Here is a 25551-nt window from a genome sequence, read left to right on the forward strand (position 1 = left end):
TTCAATGTTTAACAATAGAGTTTTAATTTTTATCTCTCTGTGCCTAACATGGTAGAGGCTCTGGGAAATCAGAAATGATGGAGAGATTATTTTTCAACCAACATATAGCATATACATATGAAAGGGAATAAGAGGCTGTACCATTACAGAAATATGAAAATAGTAACAGGTCACAGGATAATTCATTTGAATAATACAAATTGACATTTCCATATTTATGATAACTAATTTTCTTTTGCCCATATGTTGTACCTTCATCACATATCAATCACACAGGAGGAAACAATTTCTGTTTAATCTGAGTTCAATGATGTTGTATCAACTAGAAATCAACTTGGAGAACATTACTGAGTATCATAGACACTAGCACCTGTGTCCACCAACAGCAGCCAAAGTGAAATTGTGAGACTCTGGGTCTGATGCACTCATGTTTTTCAGTGTTTTGCAACAATCAGAAAGTTTTCAGCAGAATAAAGAGGTCTTAGTTAGAGCAACATCGCTGGTACATTCTTAATCCTTTAAAGTCCCTGAGTAGTAATGAAATCCAGACCTACTTTGCTCCTATTTGATGGAGAGGGTTAATTATAATATACAGGTGGATGTAACAGCTGCAGGTGTGACCTGGAGTTAGGGATACAGGGGGATGTTCCCCCTGGACCTCTGTCTTGTCTCACCATTCTTGCAGAAATGATGCAACTGGTGCCCTGACTGCTTTGTCCTGGAATCTACAAGAAATCCCAAAGGAAGTGCACAAGAAAACTGGTTCCATCCTGGAGTGACAGGAAACTGAAACACATGATTGTTTTGTGGAGTGGAAAACCTGTCAGCAGTGGGTTGCACAAATGCCATATGCCTCAAATCCACACAGTGTTTCAAACATGGCTGCAGTTATCCAATCTGAATACCTAGCCCAAGTTACATGGACACCTGTGCTCATTTCTGTTCTCTAAAATAAAATTGGGTGATACTTATGCCGTGGGAAGACTTTGCATGTGAATTCAAACAATCTAATAGATAGCTTAGCACCTGGCATTCAGAATCCCCAACAAAAAATCATCCTCTTCTTCATTCACATTCTCATCATCTCCTTCACAGACTGTCTGGAGTGTTGAGGACACAGTTTAAAGGGATGCCTTTTCTCCCCTTGTGGATGACAGTGTGTGGCAGGAAAAGTCAGATGGCAGTTAAAGAGGACTTTCCATGAGATTTCTGTTGTGCTCACCACAACAAAGCATATGAACTCATAGTACCATCCCTGACATTCAGCACCTCATTCTGCCATCTGGGTAGACAAAGTGCATGCTCCACCTGATGGCAAAGAAATAATACTATGCAATGTCCTTCCTCCACCCTTCCCTTCCACAGCAGCTCTTGATTCACACTGGGGCTCTGCTGACTTAGAAATAAGGAGGACAGGTCCAAAGCTCCACCTCCCTGGTGCCCAGTGGCCCTGACTTCAGCCTCCAGATGTCAACACACGCTCAGTTAGGTGCTTCCTGATGCTGACATCCACAGCAGGAAGAGATGCATAATGGCGCCCACTGCACTGGGGTCCTCAAGTTGAGGGGCTGGAGGCACAGGCTGGTTGTTGACTACTGTATGACATTGGTGGCTCAGTGCATAAGGCTCCTAGTTTACCAAATAGCTGAAGGATATCAGCAACTCTTAAGAGCTTCCTAATATTAATGATGGAGAAGAAGAGCAGAAAATGAACATCTACCAATGTTTATCCGTTTATCTCTACTAAGGGAGAGGCTCTTCTCTACTATGAATTTTTTATTCCCTAAAACAAATTTAGCTTTATATTACTATAGTTGCAGTAAATTAAGTTAAATTTTTTTTCTTTTAACCATTCTCAAGTATTATGATAAGCATCATTGATCACATAGATTTTTTTAGAAATATTCATCATCACCATCTCAAAAATCTTTCATTATTACAAAGTGATCCTTTGTTCCAAATATGAAGAACTCCAAAACAGTCTTTCCCATCTTTGGCTGGAGGCATTGCACTTAATGTGGTATTAAACCCATTAATGTTCCTGAAGAGGCAGATTAACTGATCTTGATAATTAGTTATAATGAATTTTCCAACACACATCGCAACTGGAAACCACAGGGTCTGAGATTTAGGCCATCCTGCTGGGCAGCCTCCTCAGGGCACCTTTAATGTCCCTGTTCCTCAGGCCGTAGATGAAGGGGTTCATCATGGGGGTGACCACAGTGTACATCACGGAGGCCACTGCACCCTTCCTGGGAGAATGTGATGCAGTTGACCCAAGGTACACTCCAAAACCTGTGCTTATAAATAAGCAAACAGCTGCCAGGTGAGAGCCACAGGTGGCGAAGGTTTTGTACTTCCCCCCTGATGATGGGATCCTCAGAATAGAGGAAACAATTTTACAGTAAGAGAAAAAAATCCCTGAGATGGGGAAAAGGCCATAAAATGCTCCCAGAAAATATTTGACAATGTTATTATAGAAAGAGTCAGAACAAGAGAGATTCAGAATTTGAGAAGGGTCACAAAAGAAACTGGAAATTTCCATCCTCTTGAAGTTGGTAATTTTTAAGATCATCAAATTGTGCATCTGGGAGTCCAAAAGGCTGAACAAAAATGAAACCAAAGTAAAGAAACCACAGACACGAGGATTCATCATGACCAAATAATGCAGGGGGTGACAGATGGCTACAAACCGATCATAGGCCATCACAGTCAGAAGCATATAATCCATACACGCAAAAATGGTAAAAACAGACATCTGTGTCAGGCAGCCCACATAGGAGATGTCTCTGCTGTGAGTATGGATGTTCACCAGCATCTTGGGGACCGTGGTAGAGATGAAACCAATGTCAGCCAAGGACAGGTTGGAGAGGAAGAAGTACATGGGGGTGTGGAGGTGGGGGTCAGAGCTGACCGCCAAGATGATGAGCAGGTTCCCAAGCACTGTGACCAGGTACATGCACAGGAACTGTCCAAAGAGGAGGGGCTGCAGTTCTGGATCCTCTGAGAGTTCCATTAGATAGAATTCTGAAATGTAAGTTAAATTTTGTGCTTTTGTGTTGCTTGGACACCTTTTGAAAAGCAAAGAGTGTAAGAAAAAAAAAAAAAGAAACCCATCAGCAGGCTCTACTCGCTCTGCATGCATTTGGATTCAGGTATTCACTAGGAAGCTGCTCACACTGGAGATCCACATGCCCTCAACATAGGTCCCAGCACTGAGTCACCCAGGCTTGCACACTCTTTCACTGTTGCTATCTACATCATCTCCACACCCTATTTCAGACATTTAACTGATCAATGTTAAAAGCCCAGGAGCAAAAAGAAGTTCATGATTGCAGTAAATTATAGCCTACCATTTAAGGGGAAATTCAAGAAAAGTAATGTTTTTTATTAAGTAAAAATAATGTTCATGAAAGTTTATTAAGAACCAGCTCAATTTACTTTGTTTTGTTCTAACAAGTTGAGGGCAATGAGTCTCAGCCAGAAAGCATGGTCATGAGCCATTTATCTTCAAAGTGTCTCATCATTTTTTATTTTCTCATTGCCCTCCTCTGCAGATTAAAGCTTGCTCTTTAAAGGCATGTAATGTAATGCAAATTTCCTTGTCTTTGGAACATTTTAAATTTCAATAAATAATATTGAGCTAAATGCACAAAATCAATAGTAACCCTGATTACAAATGTGGCTGAAAGAGATGATATTAAAAACATAAATGATAAAACACTTTGAATAATTTGATTTTACACTGGTTTATTTGTATGAACTCATACAATATCAGCAGAATAACTGGCATATAGAAGAGCTCTTCACTGGTTTTCTTTCCTTTATTCTGTCCTCCTGCTGACCTGTTAAAACTGGTCTATGGTTTTGTGATCTTAGTTCATCAAGTTTGCAGTTTAAGATCTCATCACCAAAAAAAGGCCCAAAGCTCAGCTTTTATTTTTAACCACATTATTTCTACTTTGTGGACTCTCTGGTTAGTTATAAAACTTGAACAACATGCCCTTGGCCCATGCCCTTGGCTCATGCCCCTGTAATATGGGGGAAATAAATAAGTGCAGGGAAAAGTGGTACAAAATTGTGCAGCTCCACTCTGGCTCCACCTCCTGTCCAGGTCCTGATACAGCCCTTCTATAAACATTCAACACCCAGCCCAAAACAGGGCTTCCCTCAGCCTCAAGACAACCCACATTCTCCCTTGCACGTGTACCTGCCTTTAAAAATAAACCTCTGTCCATGCCTCTGTCCAGCTGAAGATTCTTCCCCATCAATATGCCAAGAACCCTACTGGTCTGGAGCTGAGCTCTCCCTCTGCCCTGGGAACCCCTTGGACCCATCTCCAGAAACATCTTTTTCCCCATAACATTACTATCTCTGCCTGAAAGATTTAAGATTCAGTATTTCCCCTCTCTTTATCTTAAATCCCTAGCTCACTAAGAACTCAAATTTCTCAGGTAATTATTTAAATCTGTCTATACAGTGTTAGTCCTGAGACAAGTATTATAAAATACCTATATTTTAACTAACTAGTGGTTAGTTAAAATTACCTAACTAGTGGTTTTCTCTCAGTTAATGTTATATTCATCTTTGGATATTTTAGATTATCCACATACTGTGAAATCAGACCAACACCTGTTGAATCAGGATATCTGCATGTGAAATCCTAGGTAGTTTTATTCTTACTCCAGAGTTGGAAACGACTGTCAGACAACATCCTGGCACTTAGAAAAAGTTCCATGAATATTACCTTCTCTTATTTCAATAACACTCACTACCTATGTTGCAATATATGTATTTGACAATACTTGTCTCAGGACTAACACTGTATAGAGAGATTTTTTAATTATTACCTGAGAGATTTGAGTTCTTAGTGAGCTAGAGATTTAGGATAAAGAGAGGGGAAATACTGAATCTTAAAGGAAACATCCACAAGCCTTTGAGATGTAGAAAGCACAGTTATAAATCTTGAACAACATGCCCTTGGCCCATGCCCTGGGTTCATGCCCCTGTAATATGGGGAAAGTAAACAAGTGCAGGGGAAAGTGGTACGGAATTTTCAAGCACAACCCTGGCTCCACCTCCTGTCCAGGACCTGATACAGCCCTTCTATAAACATTGGACACCCAGCCCCAAACAGGGCTTCCTCTTAGCCTCAAGACAGCCCACATTCTCCCTTGCATGTGTAGCTGCCTTCCTAAATAAACCTGTGTCCATGCCTCTGTCCAGCTCCTGCTGAAGTTCTTCTCCATCACATATGCCAAGAACCCCACTGGTCTGGAGCTGAGCTCCCATTTTCCCCTGGAAACCCCTTGGACCCATCTCCAGAAGTATCTCTTCCCCTGTGACATTACTATATCTGCCTGATTGCACTCTCCTGCAAAACTGTCTCCCAAACACACCTACTTCATGAAATGGGGAAGTGTGATTTTCTGTTGATGTTTCTATGTCAATATTAATTTCTGTTCCCATAAAGTTTTACATTAAAAATTACTTAAAGGGCACCAAAATCTTATCTAAGTAGTACACAACACAATACCTATTGCCCCAGAAATGCACTGTTTAATTACATTGAGGTGCTAATTCCATTTGTGAAGATCATTTCTCTACTTCAAAGTCTTTATCCTACACAAAGCATTACCTGAAGAAAGTACATCGTTTAACCACTAAGGTATGACAATCATTTCAAAATTGTTTTTCATCTCTCCATATAACACAAATAAGAATTTCTATATATCAGCAGGGATATAGGTTTGATCTCCAAAGAACAATGCATGTCAAAATTTACTCTATAAGAGCTACATTTACTTACCAATTTAAAAAAAATCATAATCATTATAGTTATACTTAATAGTTGGATTTGGGTTTTTTCCATATTATTATGAGTGTATTATAGTTGTACATAATGGTGAGATTTATTGTTACATATTCATACATGCACACAATATAATGGTACAATTTGGCCAGTGTCATTCCCTAGTATTTCTCCTTATCCTCCTATCCTCCCTCCCACCGTCCTTTCCTCTGCCATACTGATCTCCCTTTGATTTTTAAAGAGCATTATAGTAACCCATACTAGTTGTGTTTATTCTGATATTACCATATGCCCATGAAGGAGAACCAGATGTGTAGACTCAAAAGGGTCTTGGCATGCATACTGGCTACTTACCAGATGGCCAAATGTGTTGCATGTTTACTGTATTAAGTTTCCTTTTTCTCCAATAGACCAAAATATAACAATCTTTAGGGTTCAGAAACAGACATGGGAGTTCCCCATAGGAAAAGTTTCCCTAGCAGCTGCTGGAACAGTCCCTCATTCCTTCAATTTACTTACAGGTACAGCTCCTCTGCTTCATCACAAGACAAAGTCACAAGGTCCTAGTTCTCCAGCAGTCATTTCTTAATAAGCTCACCAGCCACCTTGCATCCTTAGGGTGGAAGGGGTTGCCTGGAGTGCCAGAGCTGCCCAAGAAGAGTAGGGTGGGGGCAGCTGTGGGATCTGAGGTAGGTTACCAATTTGTTACCAAAAGCTTCAACTTGTCCCCAATACCAATTCAATATTAAAAACAGGGTTTTGAGAAAACAATAAGGATCATTGTTTTGCTAGTAAAGAGAAACACGGAGGAATCTTGTCCTAGAGACTGTGCTTCTCACCTACGTCTTCATCTTAATATGTGTCACCAAACACTGCTGACCATGACATATTTTCTGCATAATGACACCTAAATAAGTCTTATCTGGTTTATAGGATATTTCCATGTTGCTCAGGTAGAAAAGAAAGTGTTTTCATTTGAATCATAAAAGCACCACTTTACTTGATGTCACAGCCCTGCCAGTGTGTGCCCAGTGTGTGAGAATCACTCCACTTCTCCTGGCTCCGACTGCTTAAGGAGAGAGGGAGAAAAACACCCAGCTCCAAAATATGTGCAGCACCAAAGCAAATTTGGAACTTGATAACTGATTGGTCATTGTCACTTTAAATTAAAAGTGTATGATTAGGGAAATGCCAACAATTTTGAGGAAAGAAATGTTCAACAGAACCCAGAGACACCACAGTGGGAAACTCTGATATGTGCCTCAGTAGAAGTCTAGGGTTTCAGGGGATCCCTCAGGTCCTACCATATATTGCTATTTTTTACTTTAGAAAATCTATGTCATGAGTGCTCAAATTCGACTAAGTTAGAGGGAATTAAATAAAAACAAAAGGTTCCTATGTCTGTGACAAGGACACAGAACGATAGTGATTAACTTGCCATGATTTTCATAGGGAATTGCTTCAAAGAATGAAAGTACAGACTGGAAGCAAGAAGTCCATGAATCCAAATTAATTTGGCCCATTTTGGGGAAGAAAGTTCAGGTGAATTCAATGTGGAACACATCTGTTTTAGATGCCTCCCTGTGCCAAGACAAGCATGGGCCCCAGGGAGTCACAAATAGAAAGAGGGACACCTTCCCAAATACACAGCACAGACATGTGGAGCATCAAAATTAATATATCCAAATGAGAAATAGAAAAATTGCAACTTTGAGAAGGGGATGAATTATTTGAGTTTCATGAAGATTAACCTAATCACTACTAACAGTAACAATAATATTTAGATCTTATTTTGCTCAGAATTTTTTTCAAAAATCCCACATTATTCCTGTAAGAGCATGATGTATCTATTTCATCCTTAGTCAATGCAGTTGTATCAAACAAAAACCAACTCAGATATCAATGCTGAATCCAGACACTAGTGACTTGCTCCTTCACAGACACAATAAGTGGGACTGAAAGACTCTAAGACCCATTTGCTGTGTGTTTTTGTTTTCTTCCATGCAACATAAAGTTCTCTATCTATGTCCTAAGGTTTTAAATATAAGGTATACAGTTAAGTTCTTTCCAGTGATGTAAGAATAAACTAAAATAAAGACATAATATTAGGTTTGCTTTGAGATTAGAGGGCTGTTTTTTAGCATAAAGGGTCATATAGTGAGCTCCAAGGAGGTCCTGGAGGGGGCCCAATAGTGTGATCTGTGCTGAATGATCATCAGCCTCCCCTACTGTGACCTCTCCTGTGACCTGTGGTTGTTCTTCCACAGTACATACAGCAGGCACCTGCCCTGCTCTGCTCTTGATCACCAGGAATCCAGCAAGAAACTGCACCATGGACAAGGCTCTCTTTCTGCAGTGACAGGGAAGAGGAATGGCTCTTGGCTTATTGATGGGACAGCCTGCCAGGATTCTCCTGTGATGCCCTGTGTCCATGGTCAGACAGCCCAGTGTAAAAAGGCTGCACACTTTCCTATCTAACAAACAAGAGAAAGTTGCATAATTATAATGTTCCTTTTTTACTGTAAAATAATGATAAAAGGGGCATGCATTTTCAGAGTGCGACAATGCACAAGAAATGAAACCTATGATAGAGAACACGTTGCTCAGTCCTTGAGCCTGGGAAGCTCTGAGCGTCAGTCCATGGTGCTCCAGTTTCTGGCATCATCCTCCTCATTTTTATTACCACCAGAGTCTTTTCATGGTGCTTAGGAAATATTTTTTCTATTCATTCTTTCTGTTTTCTTTTTCTTTTTTAGTACCAGAAATTGAACTCAGAGGTGCCTAGCCACAGGACCATATCCTTAGCTCTTTTCATTTTTTCAGACAAGACCTCCTTAAGTTGATTAGGGCCTTGCTAAGTTGCTGAGGTTGACCTTTAACTTGCAAACCTCTGCCACAGCCTCCCAACCCTCCAGAATTACATACATACACCACTGCACCAGGCTAGTGAACACTTCTGAGGACACATTTTGTACTCTATGGGAAACAGAAGCAGTGTGAATGGAGAGCACATTTTAAATAAGATACCTAATACCCTAGCAAAAATAAAACCACAAACTTTTCAAACAAGATGCCTGAAAATTGATATACTGAAGACTCCCATCTGAATACTCAAACTGTGATGTTTGTCCTTCTGATAGAGAAGCAATACTTTCAATCTTTCTTCCAGGGTCCCAAGGTTCCATCTGCACCTACTGGGTTATACTGCTTCTCTGCTGGCTCATGACAAAGAAGTGCACATGCCAAGACCCACCCATACCTGGTGCCCAACAAAGGCTCAGACTCTGTGCCCAGCATTCCCATGAATAGGCTGTCAGCTGGGAGCTTCCTGATGCAGAACCACAGCAGGGGACACAGCCATGCAGCTCACTGGACAAGAACCATGCACTGAAGGGCTTCAGGCACAGGCTGACTGTGGACTAATATAGGATCTTGGTAGCTCAATGCACAGAGCTCATTATTGAACTAATTGGTCCATGCAATGCAATCTCTAAGGACTTCTCAACATTAATGCAGGAAGATGAAGAAAAGAAAATGAAGGTCCACTTAAGACTTGGACTCTAGCTATAATTGGGAGGGAATTTGTGTACTCAATTTACTGCTCTCACTTCTGTGTTTTAAAGACAATCAGCTTTTAATATCTATTCTCAGTATAAATATGCAATATAAATACAAACAACAAAACATTGCTATTGGAATCTAATGAGCATATGCTTCAGTTACATATAGTTGGTCATTAATTTTTTTAAAAAAAAATGAAGCATTCAGTCATTTAAAAAATAGTGGTTCTGCTCAGGACAATTGTCAAAGGACTCTGCGGCATTGGAATGATGAGAAACTCTAAAGTGTGTCTCAGAATAAGCTCTAAGAGTCTCCTCTCACTACCCTCTGTTCCTACTTTACTTTTCCTAGGCTCATGGACTTGTCTGCCATTGTTCTTGAGTAACTGAAGTTTGTAGATACTGTTAAGGAGAAGTATAGGGCTTGTGTTTCAGTGATCAGACACAAACAAGACCTGTTCAGTCAGTGAAAACCAGCAAAGGGAGGATCTACACTAAAGGGACATTCAACCAAAAGATAAACTAAGTCAAATTAAAAACTAGAAAGAAATCAAAATGACAGGGAATACAAAACATAATGCAATAATAACCTTGGATGTCAACAGCCTAAACTCATCAATCAAAAGACAGAGATTGGCAGATTGGATTAAAAAGCAAGACCCAACAATATGTTCATGGAAAAATACATTTGCAGGCTGAAGGTGAAAGGTTGGGGGCAAAATTTATCACCCACATGGATTCCTTATACAAGCAGGGTTTTCCACTTTCATCTCAGATAAAGTAGAGTTCAAACCAAAGTTATCAGAAGAAACAAAGAAGGACATTTCATACTTCTTAAGGGAAGTATATAAAAGCAGAACAAAACAATTATAAATAGTTGTGCCCCAAACAATGGAACATCTATGTACATCAAACAAACCCTTCTCAATTTCAAGAGTCACATAGACTATAGCACAACAACACTGGGTGAATTTAACACACCTCTCTCACTACTGGACAGATCTTCAAAACAAAAACTAAATAAGGAAACTATAGAACTAAATAATACAATCAATAATTCAGACTTACCATACATATATAGAATATTTAATCCAGCAAATGTATATGCTTTCTTCTCAGAAGCACATGACTCTTCTCTAAAATAGACCATATCTTATGCGACAAAGAAACTCTTAGTAAATACAAAGAGAGAGAGAGAGAGAGAGAAGAGAGAATACACTACATTCTATCAGACCACAATGGAATGAAATCAGAAATCAATGATAAAATAAAAAAAATACAAGCTACTGTAACAAATAGAGACTAAATAATACACTATTGAATGACGAATGGATAGTAGAAGAAATCAAGGATTAAATAAAATTCTTACAAGTAAATGAGAACACTGACATAATATATCACAATCTCTGGGACATCATAAAGGCAGTAGTGAGAGGAAAGTTTATTGCATTGAGTACATTCATTAAAAGAATAAAAAGTCAACAAATAAATGACTAAAACTACATCTCAAACCCCTAGGGAAAAAAAGAAGAAGAAGAAGAAATCAACACCAACATTATTAGAAGACAGGAAATAATTAAAATCAGAGCTGAAATCAATGAAATCAAAACAAGTGAAAAAACTGAGAAAAAAGTTGTTTCTTTGAAAAAAAAATAAATAAAATAGACAAACCCCAGGTCATTCTAACAAAAAAAGAGAGAAACTCAAATGACTAAAATACAAGATGAAGAATAAAATATCAAAACTGACATGTCTGAAATACAGAAGATAATTAGAAACTATTTTGAAAATTTATATTTCAAGAAAATAGAAAGCATCAAAGTCATTAAAACATTTCTAGAAATATGACCTACCCAAACTGAATGAGGATGTCACACATGATTTAAAGAGATCAAGTTCATGTAATGAAATGCAAAATGTCATCACGATCCTACCAACCAAGTAAAGCCAAGGACCAGATGGATTCTTTTTTTATATAGTAACAGTCACATTTGTAACATAGTTTTATTGCCTTGGTTAATTGTATTGTTAGCCTACTATAGATGAAATTATTTAACAAAGAACTGTGATTTTAAGTTTTCAATTTCTTTTCAATATTTATTTTTTGTTTTGGGTGGACACAATATCTTTTATTATTATTATTATTTTATTTTATTTTTTATTTATTTTTTTAAATTAATGAGAGTAAAATGCATTACAATTCTTTGTACACATATACAGCACAATTTTTCATATCTCTGGTTGTATATAAAGTGTGTTGACACCAATTCATGTCTTCATATGTACTTTGGATAATGATATCCATCACATTCCACCATCCTTGCTAATCCCCAGCCTCCTCTCTTTCCCTCCCACCTCTCTGCCCTATCTAGAATTCTAGATAGGACCATATCTGCTGTGCAGACTCATCAGTGCTCCATTAATGACCCTGTTCCTAAGGCTGTAGATGAAGGGGTTCAGCATGGATGTGACCACAGTGTACATCACTGAGGCCACTGCACCCTTTTTGGGAGAATGTGACAGAGCTGAACCAATGTATTCGTCAATGCCTGTTCCATAAGATAAACAAACATGGCCAGGTGAGAGCCAGAGATGGAGAAGTCTTAGTACTTCCCACCTGAGGATGGGATCCTCAGAATGGAGGGCATAATATCAGAGTAAAAGAAAAGGATCCTGGAGATGGAGGAAAGGCCATATGTTGCAACAAAAAAATACTTGAATATGTTATCAGAGAAGGTGTCCGAACAGGAAAGATTCAAAAGTTGAGAAGGATCACAGAAGAAACTAGAAATTTCCACATCCTTGAAGCTGGTAATTTGTAAGATCATCAAATTGTGCATCTGGGAGTCCAAAAGACTCAGCAAAAAAGACAAGAAAATTGAGAAGCCACAGAGGTGAGAGTTTAATATAGCTGGGTAATGCAGAGAGTGACAGATGGCCACAAACTGGTCATAGGCCATAAGAGTTAGAAGAATATAATTAATACATCCAAAAATGGCAAAAAGAGACATCTGCATCAGGCAGCCCACATAGGAGACTACTTCCTTGTGAGTTTGAATGTTCACCAGTAACTTTGGGACCATGGTGGAGATGAAACCGATGTCAGTGAGGGACAAGTTGGAGAGGAAGAAGTATATGGGGGTGTGGAGGTGAAAGTCAGGGCTGATGGCCAGGATGATGAGCAGGTTCTCAAGCACTATGACCAGGTACATGGACAGGAAGAGGCCAAAGAGGATGGGTTGAAGGTCTAAGTCAACTGAGAGACCTATGAGGTGGAATTCAGGGATGCATGTTAGATTTTTTACTTCTTTATGTCACACATCTTTTCAGAAAGCAATGAGAGTGAGAAGAAGAATACATCAGCAGGCCTCCCAGATTCTGTGTGCATTTGAATTCAAGTATGCACAGCAAAGCTGCTCACACTAGACATCTACATACCCTCAACATAGTTCTCAATAGTGCAACACCCAGTCTTGCGCATTCCTTCACTATAGCTGTCTCCATCAGTCAACCCTCTTTCCATTCCCTATTTGAAGACATTGAACTGAGCAAAGTTAGAAGCCCAGGAGCAGAAGAGAGAAGTTCAAGAAGATAATAAAATATAGCCTATGGTTTAAAGGAAAACAGAGAATAAGTAATGACCTTTCTATTAAGAAAAAGCAATCTTCATAAAAGTTAATTAAGAACCAGGAAAATTTACCTTATTTTGGTCTTTGTACCAAAACAAACTTCTATGACTTATTCTATTTAAGACACCATTGGGGCTCCATTGTCTGACAACTAAATTGAGGGTGATGGTCACAGTCTGAAAACAGCTTATGAGCCAGTTATCTTGAAAGGGTTTCATCATTCATAGATTTTTCTCACTTCCCTCATCTGTGAGTTTAAGCTTGATGTTCAAAAATTATGTAATATGAAACAAATATCCTGGCCTTGGCACAATTCAAATGTCAATAAATATGATTGAATTAAATGCACATCTGACTACTAATGTGGCAAAAGTAGATGATATTAAAATTACAAATGATAGGAAATACTTTTGACTAGCTTAATTTTATACAAGCTTTTTTTTCTATTCATACAATATCTGGAAAATATCTGGTATACAAAACAGCACTTTGTGCTTTTTCTCCCTCTGACCCGTTAAAACTGCTTCAGGGTTTTGTGATCTCAGCTCATCAAGTTCAAAGTTTAAGATTCGAGCACCATGGGAGGCCCTAAAGCTCTCTCTTATTCCCAACCATCTTATTTTCACTTTATGGACATCTGGTCATTCCTTATGTGTGGATTGCTGTTCTCTGTCTTAAGCCACCTGATGACAATGCTGGTTTGCTATATGTCAGTTCTCACTGTGATTGTATAAAACAATTCATAAAAGGACAGTACAGGAAATAAGGTAAATACTTCTAGGCAATTCTCAAATTTTTAATATAGGAAAATAAATATATATCTTGGTTCTCATAAGAAATTATGTTTTACCTTTCCAATTGCATATCTAGTAGTTGTGTCTCATTTATTACATATCCACTTGTGGATATTTTAGTATATCCATATAATGTGACATCAGATCAACACCAATTTAATCAACATATCTGCATGTGAAGTTCAGGGGTCCTTTCTTACAATAGAGTTGGAAACCAATGTCTAACAACATCCTGGCACATAGAACAGGCTCCCTGAATATTACCTATTCTTATTGTCAATAATACTCTCTACCTGTATTGAAGCATAAGAATTTGATAATACTTGTCTGAGGACTAACCTCCTATACAAATTGTACAATTATCTAAGAAACTTGAGTCTTAGTATTTCTTCTTGATTCCATTCTCCTGCAAACCTGTCTTCCAAACATAATTATTATTATGAATTTAGAACGATAATTTTCTGCCAATGTTTTCTATGTCAGTATTCATTTACACATCCATCTAGTTTTTCATTAAGATCCATCTAAAGTACCTGTAGTCTGCAACACAATACCCATTGGCCCCCAAATCTACGAGTATAAATTAACATGAAGTCGTAATTCCATCTGTGAGGTACATTTGTAGACTTTAAAGTCTCTATTGGATGCAAAGTGTCACCTGAAGAATGGACATTGCTTATCTGGACAGTTTATTAGTATGGCAACAATTTCAAAATGCTCCTGCCTCTCTCCACGTAACTCAAATAAGAACATCTGTGTAAGATATTGACACAGGACAGGTGTTTGATTTTCAATGGGAAAAATTGCATGTACAAATATACTATTAATGACTTACATTTATGTCACTATTAAAAATAAATCTCATCATATATACCTTGGTCTTAATATGTATCATCAAAACATTGAAACACTGCTGCACCCAGTCATATTCTCTACATGATAACACCTGAAAAATTTTGTCTTGCATAAAGGATAATATTTCCACTTGGCTCCAGTAGAGGAGACGTTGCCCTGGGCTGGGTCAGAAAGGCCACAGCTCAGTTCCACACACTGACCCGCCAATGTGTGCACAGTATGTGAATCTCTCCACCTCCCTCGCTCACTGCTTATTGAAAATAGGGAAAATCACACCCATCTCCAAAACACGGGGCACCAAAGACAAGGCAAGAAGGTAATAACTTTGGTCATTGTGATTTTAATTTTAAAAATTCCATGATTAGGGAAATATCAAAGTTGGGGAGAAAAGCTATGTTTAAGTGATACTGGAACCTTGAAGGATGTGGAATTCTGATCTGTGCCTTAGTTGAAGGCTCAAGCTGTAGGTGCCCCTTCTGTTTCTGCTTCATTTCCTTTTTAAATTCATGAAGATCTGTGTCATGATCCCATCCAAGTTGACTATTGTAAATGATATTACAAAATAATAAGGAGGATCTGTAGCTGTGATAGGGACACAGAAAGACACTTTAAAGTTTTCATTGTTTCCACAGGGCATGGCTTAAAGAATGAAAATACAGACAGGAATCAATAACCCCATTCATCCAAATTGATTTTGGCCAATTAAGGTAGGAAAATGGGGGAGGGGCGGGTTTCAGTGCTCCACAGACTTGCTCTAGCTGCCTCCCTGTGCCAAGCAAAGCAGGGGCACAGGAGTCATAATAGAAGGAAGGAGACATTCTTCCCAGTACAGTGCACATGCATCCCCAGGGTCTATTTAATCCTTATTCACAGCAGTGTCAACTAGAAATCAACTCAGATGACAACAGTGACATCCCTGACTTCACAGAGACAGTAAGTGGGACTGGCAGACTCTGAGACCCATTCCCTACATGTTCTCATTCTTCCCCACCCAACAGAAGTTGTCAGCATAGGTCCAGAGGTCTTAACTGCTGGCAAAACTCAGGTACATTTTTTAAACCTTTCCAGTTTCATGAATAGGAATGAAATAAAATCCTGACCATAGGTTTGCTTTGAGTGTGAAAGAACTTTTTACAAGCATGGAGGAGCATGTGGTGAGCTCCAAGAAGATCCTGGAGGAGGCCTGAGAGCCTTATCTGTGCTGACTGTGACCTCTCCTGTGACCTATGACTGTTCTTACATGGTGCATGCAGTAGGCACAGGGAAATTCGGCACATTAGTTCATGATATTGTCTCCTGTCATCCCCTTCATCATCCTTATCATCACTGCATATTCCTTTCCTAGAGCTTAGGAGACACTTCTGAAGGACTTATTTTGTGCAGTTGTGGGTGAGATTTCTGTGTGAATCAGAACCAGTGTAGGTGGAGAGCACAGTTTGAATAAGATTTCTCATCCCCCCCCTGAAAAAAAGGTTGAACCCCACAACCCCAAGGTTGAAGCTGCACGCTGGTGTCCTCCCATCTAGCAACTCTGTGGTGTTTGTCCCTGTGCTGAGGGAACACTACTTCCCCAGTCCTTCCCACTTCCATGGCCCACTCTGCTGGGTCATACTACCACCCTGCAGGGTCATGACCAAGAAGTGCTGATCCTGAGACCCTACCAAGTGTGGAGCCCAGGGAAGGATCAACTGTGACCAGAGGAACAGATTGTGTACTCAGGAGCTTCCTGATGCAGACACCCCAGGAGGAGGCACAGCCATGCAGCTCACTGGACAAGAACCATCAATGGAAGGGCAGCAGGCACAGGCTGATTATGAACTGTGTTGTGACCTTGGAAGATCAATACACAGAGCTCTTAATTAAACTAATTGGTCCATGAAATCCCCATCTCCAAGGAGTTCCCATCACTAATGGGGAATACAAAGAAAATGTATGTCCACATGAGTTTTGGACCCTAACACTAATGAGGAGCTAAGCTGTATGTTCAATTTACTTCTTTCACTTCTATATTTTTAAAGATACATATTAACATCATTTTATTAGGATAAAATATAAATAAACAAAATTTGCTGTGGGAACCTGAATAAGTCTACCCTTAACTGGCGTTTACTTGGTCATTATGGTTTTTATGTTTGTTTTTTTTTTATTAAACATTCAGTCTTCAATTATATAGTGGGTCTAATTATAAACAAAACTGTCAAAGGACATTTTAGTCCTAGAACAATATGAAACTCTCAAGAGTATCTCAGACCAAGTTCTAAGTGTCTCCTGTCACTTCCCTTTGTTCTTACTTTGGTTTTCCTGGGCTCATGGACACCTCTGCCATTGTTGAAGGTTGTAGATGTTCACAAAGTGAGATATGGGCCCTGTGTAAGGGTAACACAAACAGGAGCTGCTCCATCTTGCCTCTGACTCTGGGGGACATTCCTGAGTAGAATGAAGGTACAGACAGGAGAGCACCCGTGTGTTGAAGACCACTGAGCAAAGCCAACCTGTTTGTAGAGCAATGGCCTATTCAATATTTAACACCTTTTGATTATATATATATATATATATATATATATATATATATATATCATGAATATAATATATAACATAATTATAATATATAATAGAATATATATATATATATATATATATATATATATATATATATATCCTCTGTGCCTAAAATTGTGTAGGTTCTTGGGTATCAGAAAAGAAAGACAGTTGGTCATTCCACCCCAGATATACAGCATGTACTTACATAAGGGGAGTATGAAAATATAACATTATAGAAATATCAAAATAATAATTTCATGTCAAAAAACATTTCACTTGAATAGTAGGAAGTTTAGCCATTCCATATGAATAATAACTATCTAACATTTTGTCCGTATTTTGCACCTTCATCAAATATCAGTCACATAGGAAATACACATTTTCGGTTTAATGTGGATTCAGTGGCATTTTATCAGCTATAAACCACCTTGGATGACATTGCTGAGAATCATAGACACTAACAACCTGTCAGGTATTCAAGAAAGAACCAGCTGAGACAACAGAAGCTAAAATTAAATTTTAAGTCTCTGGATCTGATGCACTAATCTCTCCACTGTTTTTCAAAAATCAGAGTGTTTTCATCAGAATCCAGAGGTCTTAAATGAAGGCAACCCTATGTAGCTGGAACTGACTGCAAAATACATCACCCTTCTCTCAAGCTGATCACCCCATACACCCGGGAACCTCCTTCCAGCATTTCTGGACCTCAGACATCCCAGAATCTTTTATCCTGTGGCATATTCCAACAAATTCTGTGATTTGTGGATATCCAAATTAAAGGTTTAAATGTAAACATATGATAAACCAATTCCCTTATCTTCGTATCAGGCATCTAATTTGACCCCATTCCACCCTAGGTTTAACTGACCAGATATTTATCAAAATTTACCAACCTGATCCAGTGAAGACTGTGATGCACTCTCTTGTCTCCAAGAGAAGTTTGAAGGAATTTAGAAGTTTGAAGGAATTTAAGGGGAAATAAAAAGATAATAATATTCTCTCTCTCTCTCTCTCTCTCTCTCTCTCTCTCTCTCTCTCTCAATAGCACTAATTGTCCCTTAAATGTGTATCCCTTGCTTTATTCCAAAGGTTTCTCATTCTCAAGATAACCCACATTCTCCCTAGAATGTGTATCTACTTCCTAAATAAACCTCTGTCTATGCCTTTGGGGAAAAAAGTTAATCTCAAACTGCTTTGGTAGCAAGCCTTCTAGGATAGGCAACTTAATTACCAAGACACACAACTTTAGCAATAACCATAATAAAAGGTTCACTTCTAGGGAGATCACTAGAATGAAATAAGATCAGTCATTTGAGTCAGAAAGAAAAAGAACATTTCCAATATGCTTCATGTCTTTCTGTGTGGTTTAAATCAAACTTGAGTTTCGCTGGTCTATAAAATCAAACTTAGCAAGACTATAATTACAGGTAACCTTGTATTTTTAAACCCCACCCCCCAAAAAGCTTGCAATTCTATCATGTTTACATGGTAAAATAGTTATGTAGTCTACAGTATTTGTTTAACTGCTTTTCACCCCCCATTCCACCCCCCCCAAACACACAGACATGACAAAAGTTGTCGGGAAGAATTTTGCTTTGAATCATTTTAGCTTCTGGGGCTTGATTTTCACTACCATGAAACTATACCAAACCTATGATTTTTCTGTCTGCATCATAAAAGCTGGATTTGGTATTCTTATTTTGGGCCTAAATGATCTGGCTGTACTTTAAAGAACACAAAAAAGAAAGGAGGAAAGAAAGATGGAAAAAAAGAAAAGAGTGCAATTCAAATTCCAAGCATCTACCATGTAGTCCACCTATCTCAGATGATGACTTAGACCTACCTATTCCTTCTTGTAAATTCAAAGAATTAAAAAAAGAAAAGGAAAGAGACAGGTCAGGAGAACTGGTATTTATTAAGGGCTGTAGGAAAGGGATGTTGCATTTTAAAATTGAATACAGTCTTAATCCTTTCCAAGTCCATGAGGAGTAATGAAATCCTGATCTGAACAAATGCCAAATGTCTTCTTTGATATAATGAGAGCAACTAAGAACAGTGCAGGGAGGAAGAGCAGGAGGAAAAGATTAACATTAAGCAAAGTCATGAAGTGGGAGGGAAAGGGAGAGAAAAGGGAAATTGCATGGAAATGGAAGGAGACCCTCATTGTTATACAAAATTACATATAAGATTTTGTGAGGGGAATGGGAAAAAAATAAGGAGAGAAATGAATTACAGTAGATGGGGTAGAGAGAGAAGATGGGAGGGAAGGGGAGGGGGGATAGTAGAGGATAGGAAAGGTAGCAGAATACAACAGTTACTATTATGGTATTATGTAAAAATGTGGATGTGTAACCGATGTGATTCTGCAATCTTTGTAATGTTTTGAAAAACCAATAAAAAATAAATAAATTGAGTGAGCTGATTATCAGCATGCAGGAGGATGTGGAAGCTGCAAGGGTGTCCCAGACAGGCGGACACAAGGAGGTCAGTGTTGCATTATCTGTGCCCACTTGACCTTAGATCTTTGTCTTATATCAGCCATTCTTCCATAGGTGGTGCAATTGATGCCACTGGCTGCTGTGATTGGCATCCACAGGAAAGTACACAGAAAAACAGGGTCATCTCCTAGACTGATAATAATGTAAAACACAAGTGTATTGTGGGGGACAACCTGCCAGCACTATCCTGCCAAGATGCCACGTGCCTCAAACCCACAGTGCATTTCAAACATAGCCTCAGTTAGTTGATCTAAACACCTAGCACAAGTCACTAAAAATTCTAATCCTCTCGAATCTGCGAAATAAAATATCATGGCACTTACACCTTGGGGAAGATTTTCAGACAAATTTAAACAATCTACAAATAGCTCACACTTCAGGCACTCAGGGATCTCTCATTGAAGGAACATATGTTGGTGTGCTGTCCTCATCCAGGTCCACCTCCTCCTGACCTACATAGACATCTCTCAGTGCTGAGGACAGTGTGAAGAGCACTTTCCCTCCATGTGGATGACAGTGTGTGGTGAGAAGGACCAGTGTGGGAGGAAAGGAAAACTGTAGTGACATTGCTGCCATGATCACCACCACCGTGGATGTCACACACATGCCTTGACGCTCAGTCCCCATGACTGACACTGTGCAGTGCTCTCCCCTCTGGGCAGCCACACTGCATGTTGGTCCTTCCTCCATCCTCACCTCCCTCAGCAGTTACCTATTTACACTGGCTCAGGTGGTAGTGACTAAGGAGAGTAAATTCCACATGACTAAGGAGAGTGGATACCCAGTCACCTCCCACTTCATCTTTAGGGCTGACATCTGTGCACACTCAGGTAGGGACTTCCTAGACACAACCAGGGTGAGAAGAAACACAGTGTGGGTCCCACCTGACTGGAGCCATCAAGCTGAAATGCTGGAGGCACAGGCTGCCCATTGACTATGGTGTGACCTTGGAGGCTCAAAGAATAGAACTCCTGACTGGCCACTAGGTGAGCACATCACAAACTAAGGACTTCCTAACAGCAATGGTGGAAGAATAAGGGTAGAAAATGAACATCAACTGATGTGTTTCAGTAATTATTTGTGAAAAAAGTCCATTTTCACTATTGGATTCTTTATTTTTTAAACATAGTAGCTTCCCAAGAACATTTTCATTATGACATTGTAAAATTATAAATATTTACCATTATTGCCATCATCAATAGCATAGTTTAATGGCATTAAATATAAATTTTGTTGTGATACAAGAACCACCATCCATCTCCAACATTCTTCATAGTACAAATATGAATCCTTGTTCCCAGTAGGAACACTTCCAAAATTTGCCACCCAACATAATCTGCACCATTCTACTATGGAACTCAAAGGGAAATTAACACATAAGGGGCATATTGATAGGGCCAGGTATTTAGCTTTACTGTATTTTTCCCACACACATTGCAACCTGACCCCACAGGGAGAAAGATCAGGCTGTCCACCTCTGCAGCCTCCTCAAGGCCCTTTTAATATCCCTGTTTCTCAGGCTGTAGATGAAGGGGTTAAGCATGGGAGTGACCACAGAGTACATCACAGAATCCACCGCATCCTTTCTGGGAGAATGTGATACAGCTGAACCAAGGTAGGTACACTGTTCCTAAAAATAAGCAAACACCTGCCAGGTGAGAGCCACAGGTGGAGAAGGCTTTGTACTTCCAACCTAAAGAGGGGATTCTCAGAAGAGAGGACATAATTTTATAGTAAGAGAAAAGGATTCCTGAGATGGGAAGAAAGCCATATACAGCAGCAAGAAAATACTTGCCAATGTTATTAGAGTAGGTGTCAGTGCAGGAAAGATTCAGAAGTAGAGAAGGATCACAGAAGAAACTAGAAATTTCAACATTCTTGAAGTTAGTAATTTGTAAAGATCATCAAATTTTGCAGCTGAGAGTCCAAGAGACTCAGCAAAAATGACACCAAAATTGAGAAGCCACAGAGGCGAGGGTTCATAATGACTGTATAATGCAATGGGTGACAGATGGCCACACACCTGTCATAGGCCATCACAGTCAGAAGCATATAATCCATACAAATAAAAATGGCAAAAAGAGACATCTGTGTCAAGCATCCTTTATAGGAGATAAGTTCATTATGAGTTTGAATGTTTACAATCATGTTTGTGACCGTGGTGGAGATGACACCAATGTCAGCCAAGGACAGGTTGGAGAGGAATAAGTATATGGGGGTGTGGAGTGGGGGTCAGAGCTGATGGCCAGGATGATGAGCAGGTTCCCAAGCACTATGACCAGGTATATGGACCGGAAAAGTCCAAAAAGGACGGGCTGCAGGTCTGGGTCCTCTGAGAGGCTCAGGAGTTGGAATTCAGAGACACGGGTTACGGCTTACATTTTGTGCTGGTATACTGTTTGGACACCTTTTGAAAAAACAAAGCAGGTGTTACAAAAAATATATATATAAACAGGCACCCCTTATTCTGTAAGCATTTGAAATTAAGTATGTACAAGGAAGCTACTCACACTTTAGGTCCATACACCTTCAACAACAGTTGTCAGTAGTGAGACTCCTAGTCTCTACATACTCTTTCATTCTTTCTCCATAATTCACTCCTCTTTCCATACTCACATTTGCAGCATATTCATAAGCAAAGTTAGAAATCCAGGAGCAGAGGAGAGAAGAAGTTCATGATCACAATGGAGTATAGCTTACTGTTTAATAAAAAAAGGAAATAGGTAATGACTTCCTGTAAGAGAAATTAGGAAGCCGTTGATATACCTCATTTGGTTCTAAGGCCTTTGAACAAATTCCTTTGAGAAGATATTTGTGATTATGTAACGACTGCTTTCCTGACAACTAAATCAAGGGGGATGCATCATAACCAGAAAGCAGTATGCTCCATTTTCTGCAAGGGGTCTCATCATTCTTTGATCTTCTCATTTGCCTCCTTTGTGCATTTAAGTCTTCACTTTAAAAATTATATAACAAGAAATAAGAAACCTTGCCTATGAAAAACTTCAGATTTTGATAAACAAGATTGACTCAGTGCACGTAATCAATAATAGCATTAACCACAAATGTGGCACTGGTGTGCAGTGTACCTGTCAATTATATTTAAATCCTAGACTGTAAAATCTCCTTTGAATACTTTTATTTCATGCAGGTTTATTGTGTCAACCAATACAATATCAGCAAAGTATCTGTTCTATAAAATGACACTTAACTTTTTTTTTCTTGATCCTGTACTTCCTCTAGCCTGCCAAAACTGCTTCATGGTTTTATGATCAATCTATCAAGTATATTTTTTATGATCTAAAAAAAAGGAAAGCCCTTAAACTCAAGTTTTATTTCCAATCTTCTTATTTCTTCATGGATTTTCTGGTCAGTCATTCCTGACACCTTGATTTCAATTCTCTTATTTAGGCTACATGAAGTACACTTGGGTTCATTTTTATTTTTCACCATGATTGAACTGGATACAGCACAAAACAGAATATAATAAGAAATAATAGGGCTGGGGATGTGGCTCAAACAGTAGTGCGCTCGCCGCCTGGCATGTGTGCGGCCCGGGTTCGATCCTCAGCACCACATACAAAACAAAGATGTTGTGTCCACTGATAACTAAAAAATAAATATTAAAATTCTCTCTCTCTCTCTCTCTCTCTCTCTCTCTCTCTCTCTCTCTCTCTCTCTCTCCCCCTCTCTTACTCTCTCTTAAAAAAATAATAAAACAACTTCTTCAAAACTTTCTCATCTGTAAAATGGGGTAATAATTCCCAACCTTGTATGGTTGTCATCAGGAAATTATTTTAACAAATTCAGGCTGCATAACTTGTAATTCTCTCCCACTATTAAGTGTCCCTGTGTATACCTTAGAATATCTATACACAGTGATGTCAGACCAACACCAATTGTATCTGCATGTCCACATGTAAAGTTCTCCATGGTCCTCTCTTATACCAGATCTGATATGCATTGTCTAACAACATCCTGACATAGAACATGCTCCATGAATATTATCTACTCTTATTTTCCATAATACCCATTACCTATATTAAAATACATTAATCTGATAATACTTGTGCCAGGACTAACATTGGCAAAAGATCTGAATCATTATATAAGAAATTTGAGTCTTTGTATCTCTGCCTGATTCCAGTCTCCTGGAAATCTGTCTCCCAGATACATCTACTGTCATGAAAGGGGACGTGTAATTTTCTGTTGGTATTTTCATTTCAGTGTTATCTACCATACATTTTCCTTTACAAAATTGCTTTAAAAGTACCTAAAAATACTCATCTAAGTATTCTGCAAAACAATGCCTATTGCCCATGAAAATATACCAGTTTACATTAACCTTAATTCCTCTGTGAAGTACATTTCTCTTCTTCAGTTTTTATCTAATGCTAAATGCTCCATGAAGAAAGGACACTGTCACTTAATTGGAGAGTTTATTAATATGTCAATGATTTCAAAACCCTTCTGCCAATTGATTTGTCACTCAAATAAGAATACGCTTGCTTTGGCAACACATATATTAAATTGTAATGATACAGACAAGATTAGCATGGCCCCTGCACAAGGATGACATGCAAATTCATAAAGTGTTCCATATTTAAAAAAAAAAAGAATGTTCCATAACATCTTGTTTGGGGATAGAAGACTGATTTCCAATGAAAACAATTCATGTTGAAATTTGCTATTAATGACCTACATTTAGGTCCCTATAAGAGCACACAATATCACCTACATCTTCTCAATCCTAATATGTATCAGAAAAATGAAACATCAGCCCAAGTAGTAATGTGCTGTCTTTGAAGAGTCCTGAAGAAATTTTATCTTGTGCAGGGAATACTGTTTCCCTCTGGCTGCAGCAGCAGAAGGGCTGGTGCCCTGGGCTGGAGTCAGGAAGGCAGCATTTCAGACCCACATCCCACCTACCAGTGTGTGCACAGTGTGCGAATCCCTCCTCCTCTCCCTGCTCACTGCTTAAGGGAAACACAAATTATAACACCATCTCCTCAACATGTGCAGCATCAAAGGGAAACGTGGGACTCAATAAATATTTGGTCATTATTATATCAATAGAAATATTCCATGATTAGGTAACTATCAGCATTATGGAGGAAAGCCATGGTCAAGGGCACTGGAGGCTGGAATGAGGTGAAACTCTGACCTGTGCCTCAGTGGAAGGCTGCAGTGTTAAGTGCCCTTCAGCTTCTGCCTTGTTGCCATTATTCAAATCCACGAAGATTTCCATCATGATTTCTGAAACTTTCTACTGTGGATGACATGACATTAAACAAAACTAAATGATCCCTATGTCCAAAACACGGACAGAGAAAGACACTATTTTAACTTCCATGGGCACTGCTCAAAGGAATGAATGTTCAAACAGGAGGCCACAAGTCTGACCATCCATATTCATTTGGCCAATTTAGGACAGAAAGGATGGGAGGGTTTAATGTCCAACAGACCTGCTCCAGATGCCTCCTGTGCCAAGCAGAGCATGGACCTGGAGTGTAAGAAATAGGAAAAAGGAAACTGTTCTAAAATGCACAGCACATGTATCTGTAAGGGCAAAAATAAAGTGTCCCATCCAGAAATAGGAAAGTCACTTCAGACCACTGAATACATTAGTTGCATGAGTGGCATGAAGATCAACCTAGTCATGCTAACAGTGACAATAATCTCTAGGATATTTTTGCCCAGATTTTATTCACACATCTCATATTATACAGAGAATAGCACCAAGTATCTATTTATCTTTACTCATTGCAGTTGCATCAGTGGGAAATCAACTCAGATGGCAAGGCTGACTCTAGACCTCCATGAAACTAGGGACTACCGTACAGACATAGAGATTGGGACTGA

The 25551-nt window shown here is 39.0% G+C and overlaps 1 protein-coding gene and 1 non-coding gene across 2 annotated transcripts; one reads left to right on the plus strand and one right to left on the minus strand.

The window, feature by feature from the left end:
• Positions 1 to 2128: 2128 nt before the first annotated feature.
• LOC143401097 (olfactory receptor 7E178-like) lies at positions 2129 to 12895 on the minus strand. Its single transcript, XM_077110306.1, has 3 exons — positions 12811 to 12895; positions 12319 to 12637; positions 2129 to 3071 (listed from the first exon to the last, which is right to left on the minus strand). The coding sequence occupies exons 1-3, from the start codon at positions 12893 to 12895 to the stop codon at positions 2129 to 2131; spliced, it is 1347 nt and encodes a 448-aa protein (XP_076966421.1).
• Positions 12896 to 24192: 11297 nt separating this feature from the next.
• LOC143384662 (U6 spliceosomal RNA) lies at positions 24193 to 24296 on the plus strand. Its single transcript, XR_013089411.2, has one exon. It is a non-coding gene; the product is annotated as a U6 spliceosomal RNA (small nuclear RNA).
• Positions 24297 to 25551: the final 1255 nt, after the last annotated feature.

Source organism: Callospermophilus lateralis, chromosome 1 (assembly GCF_048772815.1).
Source record: "Callospermophilus lateralis isolate mCalLat2 chromosome 1, mCalLat2.hap1, whole genome shotgun sequence".
NCBI lineage: Eukaryota > Metazoa > Chordata > Mammalia > Rodentia > Sciuridae > Callospermophilus > Callospermophilus lateralis.